At 43.1% G+C, this 12,933-nt stretch overlaps 1 protein-coding gene across 7 annotated transcripts in view; it reads right to left on the reverse strand.

The window, feature by feature from the left end:
- The window catches only part of LOC135200312 (uncharacterized), a 338,907-nt gene that overhangs the window by 174,818 nt on the left and 151,156 nt on the right, over positions 1 to 12,933 (reverse strand). For 6 of the 7 annotated variants that reach the window (XR_010311260.1, XR_010311261.1, XM_064228879.1 and 3 more), the window contains exon 2: positions 1,477 to 1,651. Coding sequence is in view for 5 of the 7 variants with exons in the window: in XM_064228879.1 (XP_064084949.1) it covers positions 1,477 to 1,617 (141 nt within the window). In the remaining 2 variants the exon portion in view is untranslated. Of the gene's footprint in view, positions 1 to 1,476; positions 1,652 to 12,933 lie in introns of those variants that run through there. The other variant, XM_064228904.1, reaches the window with a different exon arrangement.

The raw sequence follows: 12,933 nt of genomic DNA on the forward strand, positions 1-12,933 counted from the left end.
GGCAATGGCTGCATGGACAGTGGCGCCAGGTGCTTGGAAGCTGGTGCTGGGCACACTGGAGCTGGGACTGGGCTCTTGGGAGTGGGTGCTACGTGCTACAGATGAGACAGGAGCTTAGGTGACTGGCACTTGGAGTGGTGCTTCGGGTGCTTGGCATCCAAAAGAGGGCACTCTACAAAAGGCAATCGGGTGAGGACATCACTGGCAAATCCCATGAATGGGAAGGATCGAACTGAAGCAAAGACTGAGGGATCCACAGCGTAGCTGCAAGAAGGGTGTGGGTGGCCAAAAGCCTCTTTGTACCGCTTAACAGACAGTGGAGAAGACCAACCGGTGTTGTCCATGTGGTTGTTCAATGGCTGGGACGAATCAAGGAAGGGCGCCATGAGGAAGCACCTGTGGCACCCACAATCAGAATCAGAATCCAAACTGTAAGACAAATAATGCTCATCCAAGGACATGCCTTTCCAACGGCCGTCTGTCGAAACCTGGGATTTTGAGGCTCAGCCTAGGGGGTGGCAACCTGTGGGCAAACCTCACAAGCCTCCCTTATTTCTTCCCCCAGGGTTAGGGGAGAGGGACAGTGACCTTCATCTAGGAGAGCCAGGGGGACGGGACGCCACCTTCTCCACTTGCACTTCATTACACACTTTCTCACTAAACACTGTCCATTAGGACTTTCAGGGATGCCCCTATCTCAGACACAACTCACTATTAGGTTCAACTTCTTATCGAACCTGGATTCGAGATTGATAATGGCATTGGGGTCAGAAGCATAGGAATGTGTGGAACGATAGAAGGAGGTGTAGAAGGTATGGCAAGACTTAAGATCTGACTTAGGGTTAGGGGAAGAATCTAGGCTAACAGAAACCCTACTATTGGCCCTAGTGGCCACCTTTCTCTTCCTATTCCTTTCAACCTTACTAAGGTGAGATTCAAGAACTTCCACTTTCTCTCATCCTCATCCTTGCACTTACCAAAAGTATTTTCCTTAAAACATACCTGCCCTCTACAGTTACTGCACATTTTATGTGCATCGTAGCAAAGTCAGCCTAGACTTACAGCCTCACTACAATACCAAACACTAGAAGCACTTGAATCAGACATAACTAATTCTAATTCAAAAACCTAAGCCAAACTGACAAAAACAAAGAAACAAAGGCTACACCAAAGCGACAATACTTCACCAACTTCCAGCGAGAATGCTAAAAAGACCGGTGAAACAGGGCTGTAGCAGCTAGATGATGTTGCTCATATGGGCAGCAAAGGCAGAATGATGCCACCAGTGAAAGTCGTTATACACGTACCCGCACAAAGGGTGGGGCTTGTTTACTACACCATGCAATTGAAATGATACCATGACTTTTTAAATCTAAGGTTGCCTGTGAGTGAAAGTTAAAGCTAATAATTACATACTTGGTAAGTTACTTATGTACCTATATGAAATATACAAGCATAAACGTTAATAATTCTTACCTCTTTAGCCATATTGCTGTATGGACAAAAAGTTTTTGAAAAGATCACAACACAGTTTTCCCTAATCTTATTTCTGACATTTTCAGCCACAGGACCTTTCATATCAACAGCTGCCACCTGGCAGCTTGGGGAACCTCCCATCAGAAGAGTGTACTGTAGTGTGGCCAATCAGCTCCTGCAAATTACAATATATTTCAGTCACAATGATTTTGATCAATCACAATACAGAAAGTAAGAAAAATTAGAAGAGTACTTTTACTTTAGACATGAAGTTTTATAATAAAGAAAAGGGCACAAAGATTACAAGTTCTTAATTAAAGTGAAACAATTGACAGCCAGTCTGATTTATTGTAAACTGGCATTACAAAACTGTTATATAAATTATCAAGTACTTTTCTTCAGCTTTGAAACAGTTCCAAAACAGCTGATTTCGAAGAAAAAAGCTCCAATGTTATACGTAATCAGTTTCAAAAAGATAAGTGCTTGGACTATGGTCTCTAATATGTCCTCCCAGTGTTAAAATTAAATTTTCTAAAAGTAATATCACAGTTTTTTAAAGTAAATTGTATCTTCCCTAACTATACAAACTGAGGTCCTTCACATTAGAAATTACTTTCAGCAAAGCTGGAAAATGGCTGTTGAACTCTTACACAAGGTGGTTAAGCAGTAACTACAGTCCGGTAAGCGGGAATACCCACCTGCCAGGATATAAAAATTTCAGTTTGCTTTTCTGCCCAGGTTTCAGATTGAGGGGTGGAATGAGGTGGGCATCAATGTAATGTAAAGAACCTTAGATTCGTATACTTAGGAAAAATATAATTTTCTTTATCATTTGTTCCTACACGATCCATATACAAAACCATCAATCCTTCACTTATGAAGACTCACTAGTTGGAGGGGGAATCTGAGCGAGTCTCTTTGAACCGACTGAGTTCACCACAACTGGGCTACTCCTCCTGGTTGAAAGAGCAAGGAGGAGTACCTCTAACATATTGATCAAATGTCAGAATTCTAGACTTTTTCGAATGAGGGAGGAATCGTAACTCACGCGAAAAAAGGTTGGAAAGAATCTTAAGAGTAGGAGGCAGTAAAGCAAAGACCTGACAAGGGTTTGTCTTATTGCCAGTCTCTCCTTCCTCCCGTGCTAGAGGAAGGAATTGGGAGTGCTTCTATGATTCTAGAAATCAAAAAAATAATGGGTGCTTGATGTGCGGACTTAGCGCGTTAAGACACCAGTTCCAGCAAGTGTAGGTTTGATCCTATTCTCAACCTAAAGAAAGAGAAGTAGGAGAGCAAGGAAGGAGGAGGAGGAGAGGCCAGTCACTCTTGTAATCCCTCTCACTTCCAGAACCGCACCTTAGGCGAGATACTACCTGTCCTGTTAAAAGGAGCCAGGTAAGAAAAATGATATTGTTATGATACAATAAAGTTTGTTCATACTTACCTGGCAGATATATATTAGCTGTATTCTCCGAATTCGACAGAATTTCAAAACTCCCGGCCCGGACACCCGCAGTGGTCGGCCAGGTGGTAGTACCCATTACCCGCCGCTGGGAGGCGGGCGTAAGGAACCATTCCCATTTTCTGTCAGATTTTTCTAGTGCCACTGTCTCCTGAGGGGAGGTGGGTGGGCACTTTGATTATATATATCTGCCAGGTAAGTATGAAACAAACTTTATTGTATCATAACAATATCATTTTGTTCATGAATCTTACCTGCCAGATATATATATAGCTGAATCCCACCTTTGGAGGAAGGGGGAGACAGATTCGATTTTGGGAAACAATTTCATATATATGATTGATATTTTGGTTCCTTAACTGTTAGCATAGCTGACTTCGTGAGTACCGTCACCCAAGTCTGCATCTGCTTTACTAGAGACTCCAGCTAGGTAGTGACCTGTGAAGCTGTTTGAGTTCTAGAGGATCTGTCAACGGGGGTGTGACCACAATGCAACTAGATCCTATATTATAGACCTCCAATTTCGGTACTGCATTCCTAGAGGTGCCAGCAAGGACGTGACCTGTGTAGCTGGTGCGCTCTAATGAACTGTCACGGGGAGCGTGACCACAATGTACAGATCATATAGGTGTTGTTTAGACACCGAATGCTGTTAATGCTTCATGGAGGTGCCAGCAGGACGTGACCTATGTAGCTGGTGCGCTCCAGATGATTTGTCAATGGGGGCGTGACCACACTGTGACAAAAACATTTTACCCTACTATGAGGGCGAAGCAAAAACATTTACCACCTACCTAGCCTATCTGGTTAAACTTCGTAAAACCAAAGGCTAATGGAGGGAAGGCCGCCTAAGGCGGCCTACCCAAGACCACAAAAAACTAAACACCTACATAAACATAATAAAAATAAAAATAAAAAGAAATAAAATTAAAAAGTCCAAACTAACATATTATTTTCTAAAAGATAGGAAGAGTGCTACTCTCTGTCCCCAATATATGCTGCTGCGACATATGGGCCCAAAGAGTAGCAGTTCTCGTATGTAATCCTCACCACCCGAAGGTAGTGAGAGGCAAAACACTGAATTACTACGCCAAAATGTGGCATTCAAGATGTCATTGAGTGCCATTTCTTTTGGAAGGCTACCGACGTAGAAATAGCCCTCAGTCCATGCGCATTCACGTTCAACATTTCTATCACGTCTTGAACAGGATGAATGCACTTCCTGATGGTGCCCCTCAGAAAAAGCCCAAAGCATCTGTTTGACACTGGTAACCTTGGCTTCCTGACCAAAACACCACAAGTTATCAGAAGGACCTCTTATAAACAAATTGGTTCCTATCTTTCAGACGGAGGGTTTACTTCCTAGCTATTGCTTAGGAGTCTGCTTCGTCTCAAGAGCCTCAGCGAGGATGTTGACCTATGGGTAAGAGTTCTTGTGGGTTTGCCGATGGGGTCTTATCCACTTACTCGGCAAAGCCTAACTGGCATTTGTCAATGGGTCTGCTAATCACTCATATGACCATATACCTATGCCTATTAGCATAACACGAGGGTTAGCGCTTAATTTTAAAAAGAGTTAAACTAAAATTAACTCACTAGTTAAGGATCAGTGTCGGCTCCCTATCCCAGCAACGTATCCGCAGACACGAACAACCAAGAGAAAAAAAGGATCTCTTGTAGGTTGAATTGACATCCTTCGTGTAACAAAGGGAGGTCAACACAGAATTGCATCTCCCGTAAGTGACAGCTCATATGTCCTTTATGACATATTGTTATGGAACCAAGAAGAATTCATAAAAGCTCGCACTTCATGATAGGTTCAAAACGGACTGGACATGAGGAACTTCAGAACTACATCCAAGTTCCAAGACGGCAACTTGGGTTGTTTTGAACCTTCATCGTTTCGAAAGATCTCAGAGATCGTGAAGGTCTCTGTTGTCCGCCAAGTCAGGCCTCTGTGCCTAAAGACAACTAAAAGCACACTCTTATAACCCTTGATTGTAGAGACTGCAAGTTTTAGATCCCTTCTCAGAAAAGGAAGTCAGCAATCTGGCTCACAGGTCGTGGTGGAGGAAAATGCCGTTCTTGTTCTTGCACCAACTCCTGAAGACTATCCACTTCGATTGTACACTGCGTTGGAAAACGCTCTTCTATGCACGGCGATAGCTTTCGCCATTGACGTATAGAAGCCTCTCGCTCTGGCCAACTTTTTGGATAGTCTGAATGCAGTCAGACTCAGAGCGAAGAGGCTTCTGTGGTACCTCTCGAAGTGGGGCTGTCTGAGTAGATCTGTCCTTACTGGAAGCGTCCTCGGGAAGTCTACTGCAAAGGCATGACTCTGTGAACCACTCTCGCAGGCCAGAACGGGGCGAACAAAGTCATTCTCGTCCCTTCCGACACCGCAAACTTTCTCAATGACTTCCCCTAAGATCTTGAACGGGGAAAGGCGTACAGGTTCCATCCCCGTCCAGTCCCAGAGAAGTGTGGTCTATCGTCACTGCGCTGGGTCGAGTACTGGGGAGCAGTACAGTGGAAGCCTCTTCGTTCTGGACGTCGCAAAGATATCCACGAGCGGACGTCCCCATAACCCCCACAGCTCTTGGCATACCTCCAAAGCAGAGTCTACTCGGTTGGCAGAAGTTGACCTCGTCTGCTGAGGAGATCTGCCCAGACATTCTCTACTCATGCTACAAACTTCGTTTCTAAGGATCATGACGTCCAGTGCCCTTGCCCACAGCAAGATCTCCTTTGCCAGAGCAAAAAGGGACTGAGACTGTTTCCTCCTACTTCTTCAAGTACGCCAGAGCTGTGGTGTTGTCTGAGTTGACTTGGACTATTCGACGAGAGACTTTTTCTTGGAAAACTGGAGAGCTAAAAAAGATGGCTGCCATTTCCTTTAGGTTTATGTGCCCAACACCTGTTCCCTCTCCAGTGCCTGCCACTTCTTTTCCCCCCTAATGATGCTTCCCATCCCGTGGTGGACGCGTCGGAGAACAACACTAGGTCGGGGCTCTGAAGCTTGAGAGACACGCCCTCCGACAGCTACACTGGATCTAGCCAACATTTCAAGTGATGTTTTACCTCTCCTGAAATTTCCAAGATCATGTGTAGATTCTTGGTTTTTTTTTTTTTCCAATTGTACTTGAGAAAAAAATGTAACGGTCTGAGGTGCAGTCTCCCCAAGGAAACAAACTTCTCCAGCGAGGAAATGGTCCCCAGTTAGACTCATCCTCCCTCGCCGCACGAATCTTTCCTAGGAAGGCTAACACTTTGTCTAAGCCTTGCTGCTGACGTCCCTGGGACGGAAAAGCTCGAAAAGCCACTGAATCCATCTGAATCCCCAGATACACGATTGGATTGGGTTGGGATCAGATGTGACTTTTCGAAATTCACCAGTAGTTCCAGGGACTTCACCAACGATTAAGTTGTTTGAAAATCCTTCAGACACCGCGTTTGAGTGGAGGCATGAATGAGCCAGTCGTCCTTCGAAGATAACAATTGCGAAGAGGAGACTGAGGGGCCGCAGGCTGAAAACTATTCTTCAAAAGAGCTCAAAGCCATCGAACCAAGACCTCTTCTTCTTCTCACCTGGACACACGTTCGGAAGATGGTAACCGTGCTCTCTAGACAACCTCTGGAGAGCTGCATGAAAACTAGAGAGCAAGGCAACTGGCGAAAGAGCGGAACGAGGAGAAGGAGAAGGGACTGCCTGTACTCTTGATTGGCAGCCTATCATCCTTCCTCTCACGATGTGGCTTTGCCTTTCTCACTGCAATCAACAAAACAAGTTGTTGTTGCAAAGACACAATCATCCTTTTCGATGGAGAACATTCCTTCTCAGGCAAAAGGCTGATCCTTTGAGAAGACGATGGGCGAGGGGAAGCCACCCTCCTTCTCACATGGACCGCCAAGGATATATCTTAGGTAGCGACCGAAGCGCTCAAAGCATACTCATCGGAAGACGTCCTCTCCGGTGAGATCGCAACACAGTAGAAAAGAGAGAGGACGTGAAGCGTCCCCCCTCCTGAGACCCTACATCATACATCTCAGCTCTCTTTTACTGCAGAAAGTCTTCCAATTGCCCAGGAGACGACTGCAAAGCAGAAGGAGCTAACGGTAGAGAAGGGTCCCGACCCCATCCGAGGTAACCAAAGACGACGGCCCGACCTGTGCGACCTATATCGTCTTCGTTCTCCTCAGAGGGAGCGAGACCCTCCGAGAGTTCCAACTCCTGCGCGGGGAGGACGTCTCTGAAGACTAAAGAATCTTTCAAAGATTCAAAATTCATGAGCTATGAGCCATGACATCACTATAGACGAATCTTGACTATGAGAAGATGTTCAGAATCATTTCTAGATCATCTATGCTATTCCAGTTTTTCTGCAGGAAAAACTGGAGAGGTGTGAATTTCAGTCTATTCAGGGAAAACAAACTTCTCCAGCGAGGAAATGGTCCCCCTGCAATTCATTCATTCCCTCACCGAGCATGTTTCCTTCCCTAATAAGGCTGCGTTTCACTTAAACAGAGTAATTTGAAGACACTGTAGAAGATTGTTCATTTGTTTCTTCCTAAAAGTCTCCTTCCTGAGATCCATTACTATTCTCTGATTCTCGGCGAATGTCTGAGAAGCTTACGTTGTGCGTCCATCCAAGAGTCCTGCCGAGCGTCGCGCTCGGCGCTGTCGTATTTGGCAGCGGAAGGAGTCCCCTTCATAATCGAGCAAGGGACGTCTCGGCGAACTAATTGACTGCATCTCTTGCACATCATTCTTGTTTCGAGGGAAATCATGTGTGTTATGCCGCCGTAGACTTTCGGACAGAATTCTGTTACCATGCGGTAAACAGAACCGAAAAAGGTCTAATACTATATATATATTACATACATACATTTATACATATATAACCATACATATATATATATATATATATATATATATATATATATATATATATATATATATATATACATATACACTCTATACATATATATACACATACTACATACACAAATATATATAATTTTTTTGTTTTTTTTTTTTTTTTTTTTTTTTTTTTAATGAAAAAATTCTCGCAAAGTGAAGATGTTTAGCCATGTATGCTAGAATTCCCTTCAACCCGAGGCTAAGGCCGTGATTGTAGGGGTAGAAATACGGTTAGTCCGTCAATCCCGCGGAGAGAGAGAGACGTAACCTACTGCGCATAGCAGACATCAGATGGAACTGAGCACTGCATTACGCATTAGTGACAGCAGGACTCTAGAGAACGTTCGTCGTTCTCGCACTGCTCTGCCTGAGTTGCCACCTACACCATTCTACGAATGAATAGGTTTACTATCATTATAGAGCAGAAACCAAAATCCATCAAACTAGTATATTTAAGCGAAACTGAATTTGCTAAATATAAAAGGCTAACTTGGTATTGTCATAACATACCTTAAATGTTTAAAATAGGGAAACCGGCAACCCCTGAATAGTTGCAGGGAGAACCGATTAAAATGTTAAGAAGAATAATCGTACTCTCGGTTGTCCTCCGTAGGAGTAAACTATGGTATGAGTATATAACTTTGAACCATACAACAGTTTGAATAGTAATATGACGTAAGGGCAAAAATAATATTACTATGATACAACATCGCTTGTTCACCGCCTTTACCCGGCAGAATATATATATACATATATCTGACTGGTAAGTTTTATGAACCAACCGTAGAGTATTTTTAGACACTTGGACAGCTACCTCCCTACTACATTCTGCCTCACCGAGGTAGGGAGAGCCATCACGCGGTAGTGTTTTGTCAATGAGAAATTATACGCTTACGCGATAGAATGAACACTCATGGCATTATCACTATTCTTTCACTACACTACTATAACTTTCCAATGCAAACATGATTCCAGGCTACGCAGAGATTTAAGAATCACAGATAGGGTATTACCCTCCAAAGACACTATTGTAGGGCCCGAAGGCATCACGATGGTCTTTGGAGGGATAAATTCTACTGGACGGGTAACTTGTGTTACACGCCTGGAGGAAGACCTCCTTACACTATCACGTTCTAGTTTACGTACCTATGATTCATAAGCTTCCACGCAGAATCAGACATATTTTCACACTCGTTGCAGCGCTCATCAAACATACAAACATGTTTTCCTACAATTCGCGCACACTGTATGAGGGTCTACCGAAGTTTTCGGTAGCCTAACCTTGCATTCTTCCACACAACATACTCTGGCCTAGTCGAACTAGATCCAGACCATCGTAAGTTTAAGAAATCAAGCCAAAAATAAAAACAATCCACAATTAGCGTATGCCTAACCACCGATCCTAATCAAATAACCAAAAATCAATCGGGATACTCAAGTGCCAAAAGAGTTCCAAAATCCAATGCGGAGGTGCAGAAAACACTTGTTATCTGCACCGGCGACAGAAAATATCTGACAGAAAATGGGAATGGTTCCTTACGCCCGCCTCCCAGCGGCGGGAATGGGTACTACCACCTGGCCGACCACTGCGTGTGCCGGGAGTTTTGAAATTCTGTCGAATTCGGAGAATACAGCTATATATATATCTGGCAGGTAAGATTCATGAACAAATCACTTATTGAGCAGCCACCAGAGGTCTGAGGAAAAAAGGTTCCAAGGACTTGTAGGCAAAACCCAAAGTAAAGGAAAACGACATAAATGTGGTTCCAATGAGACCCCATTTCTGTTTCCACACTGACAGATTCCTCTGGGATACAAGGAATGAAGTTCGCCATTGATTTCATGAGCTCTCGAGAAGAATGTACAGGTGTCATCGCCGCCAGCTGCTGAGAACCTCCTCCCAATCGTTTCAAAAACCAGAAGAAAGACGTATCCCTAGACACTTCTTCCCTGGGTGATTTAGTACTAGTAAAAAGTCATTGACATCCAAGTTAGGATGTCCATTCTTTTCCCCCCAAAGTACCGCCAGCACTCTAACAGGACAATGTAATAATTTATCTGGATCATCGACTACAAAGTCCAAGGAAAAGGGGACCATAAGGACTGAACCTGTACAGATGCCAACGGCGGATTCGGAGTTTGCTACAACAACCGACACGGAGTCGAGGCATTGATCCCATTCTCTTGAAGGCTCACATGAAAGAAGGTCTTGAGAAACATCTGTCTCATGATTCTTGCAACGGTGTGTTAAGAGCATGAGACAGGAACCCTAAATGAGAGTCACAAACCACCAAGACCTAATGAAGTTTCTCATCAATGGCTAAATCTCGAAAGAGGAGAAACAAGGCTACTTTAGGTGAAAGAATAGGCTGAATGTGGACCTAGGTCTTTCACAACTGAATCGGAAAGAGGCAACTCTCGGTGAAAGAGACAAGGACAAGTCTGATCACCTGAAGAGTAACTCTGACCATAGAAAAAAGTCCCATCTATGACACAAACCAGCAGAAAGAAGCTCCAATCCTTGGAATGCTGCAGAGGACTAAAAAGTTATTCAGCTATTTTTGTTGCCCCTTGGCAAGAAAGCCTATGATTGCAAGGGAAGCTGGATAGTTTCTAATCGTGAAGTCAAGGATTGTTCTGCCTGAGGATTGTTCTCCCATGTCACTGACATCGAAGATTGGGTCAGGGAGGAACTTTTCTCGGTACTTCAGAAGCAGAGCTACGCCAGGTTGGGTAAAAGGCGAAGTCTTCCAGCATTCATCCTCAATTCGAGGTCAACAATGTTCATTGAACACCTTACGAATTAGACAAACACAGAGAGACAACAAAAACATTGAGGTTGTCCCATAAAGTCATCTGGCATCATCGCAGCGGCCCATGGGTCAGTGCGATGGAGCAGAAGATCTACAGACTTCTGTTGTACAGTAAGTTTCAGAAGTGAAGCGACAGATTTCAGAGGATTTCGTTCAAAATTTCCTAATTGGCAACTCAACACGTAGCTGAAAAACCTTTTTTTTCTACAGTGAGAGCTCTATCAAACAAAATAAAGCTAATATATGATGCACAAATATCAAATCTATGATATTTATAACAATCATAAAAAATTACGGTAATAGTAATTATTTTAAAGTACAAGTACCATCCTACTTACAACCAAGCTTGGTTCCGACCCACTGGTTGTAAGTCAGAATAGATGTGTAAGTCGAACCTTAGAAAGTGGGCCAACTTACTGGGTTAGGGTAAAATATCAAACCTTTGCTATATAAAAAGTGCCTAAATAGTACTATAATGTAATGTACAATCATTCATTTCAATCTTTATACCATAATGTACTTCTACTAATATATTTTAATCATTTATGTAATATATATTATGTACAATCAGGTATCGAGTTACAATGGGGTTAGGTTCTTGCATGCATGTCAGAAGTCGATTCTTACGTAAATTGGTTGCAATTCAATCTACACTACAGTTAATACCAAATGATGGTGCTGATAGGGCAGGGTAACTCAAACTGATGCTGCTCGAGTGATGAGAGCTCTCACGAGATGGCGCAGTGCCAAGTAAGTCAATGGTCAACTGTCAGAAGTAAGGTTGTAAGTACGAGTGGTCATATGTCGAGCAGGTTGTAAGTTGGATGGTAGTTGTATAGTAATTACTTCAAACTATAGAAACTAAACAATTGAAATTTTTGTTCAACACAGGATAACCAACATTACCAATGTACATTTCCAGCAATGTGGAAAGAAATATTTAATATCATAGTGTACTGTATTATCAATTATTTTAGCGAGATGCATAAAACCATGCAAGAATCAATAGATTGTAAAGGGAAAATCTCCGCAACATTAAACACCTAGATTCAACAGAGAAGTTGGGTGTGGTTGGTAGTTTCCGATTTTAGCTTCTAGGACCGAGCGTGAAACACCATCTTCGAGAAGGCTCTAACTGCTACTGCTACCTTCAGGTGACTAGGCCTAGTTCCAGGCATAGCAAGGCTTACAATGCGGGCAGCTGTCTGTTTTTATTTAGGCAAAAATAGAACCATTAGGACCGACACCAGGACCTGTACTTGCACCTGGGAAACAGGCTCGCTATATAAGAAATAAGAAAGACAGTCGCAAGCAACCAGAACACCCAGGGCCGTTTCTTTCTAGCACAGGTGACACAGGCGGTCGCCTGGGGCACCATTTGCTTGGGGGTTGGGGGCGCCAAATTGCCATCCAAAATTATAGATCAAATAATGAAACAAAGAAGTATTATTTTTACGTGAATAATTCAAATAAATAAATATAAGTGTAAACATGAAAATAAAATAAATAATGGAAGTGTTAATACTTGATGCAACGGTGTTTAATGTTTCGGAAAAGTTGACAACACTGGATGAGTAAATAGTAGTCAGTATCAAGGAGCTTTAAAACTAAGACAGCCGCCTGCTCCCGACGCCACCTTAGTTAAGTTCTAAGCATTGTGTTTACTCCAATCTTTACTTCTGTAAATAAAATTCTGCAATCACAATGCATGCATCTGGATGTAGCTGTTGGCATTCTCAAGAAGGCTGAAACCTCCCTCGTTAGCTACAGAGACACTGGGTTTGCTGATGCCCAGACATCTGCCAAAGAGATATGTGAGGAGATGAATGTGGAAGCTGCTCTAAAGCAGAAAAGACTCAGAACTACTAAAAGGCAGTTTTCCTATGAGGCCCCTGATGAACCTATTACCGATGCCTTGAAAAAATGGAGTTTTCCTTTTTCAATGTAGTTTGTGGATATGGCCATTGAATCTCTGAGAGAGAGAACTGGAATGATGAGTGATGTTGCAAAGAAATTCAGTGTTCTCATAAACTACTCTGACCTGACATCTAGTGAGCTAGAAAAGCAGGCAAAAGATTTGTGTAATACACTCACATCTGGGGATCATTCTGATTTAAATATGGTGAATCGATTGTAGAGATGCAGTCATTTCCAAAACAATGGCCAAACAAAATATGACAACATTAGACCTTCTTGTTTTTCTGGAGGAGAAAGGCCTGAAAGAGATCTATCCAAACATGTGGGTGGCATTAAGAATTGCT

The sequence above is a fragment of the Macrobrachium nipponense genome, chromosome 23 (genome assembly GCF_015104395.2).
Source record: "Macrobrachium nipponense isolate FS-2020 chromosome 23, ASM1510439v2, whole genome shotgun sequence".
Lineage (NCBI taxonomy): Eukaryota > Metazoa > Arthropoda > Malacostraca > Decapoda > Palaemonidae > Macrobrachium > Macrobrachium nipponense.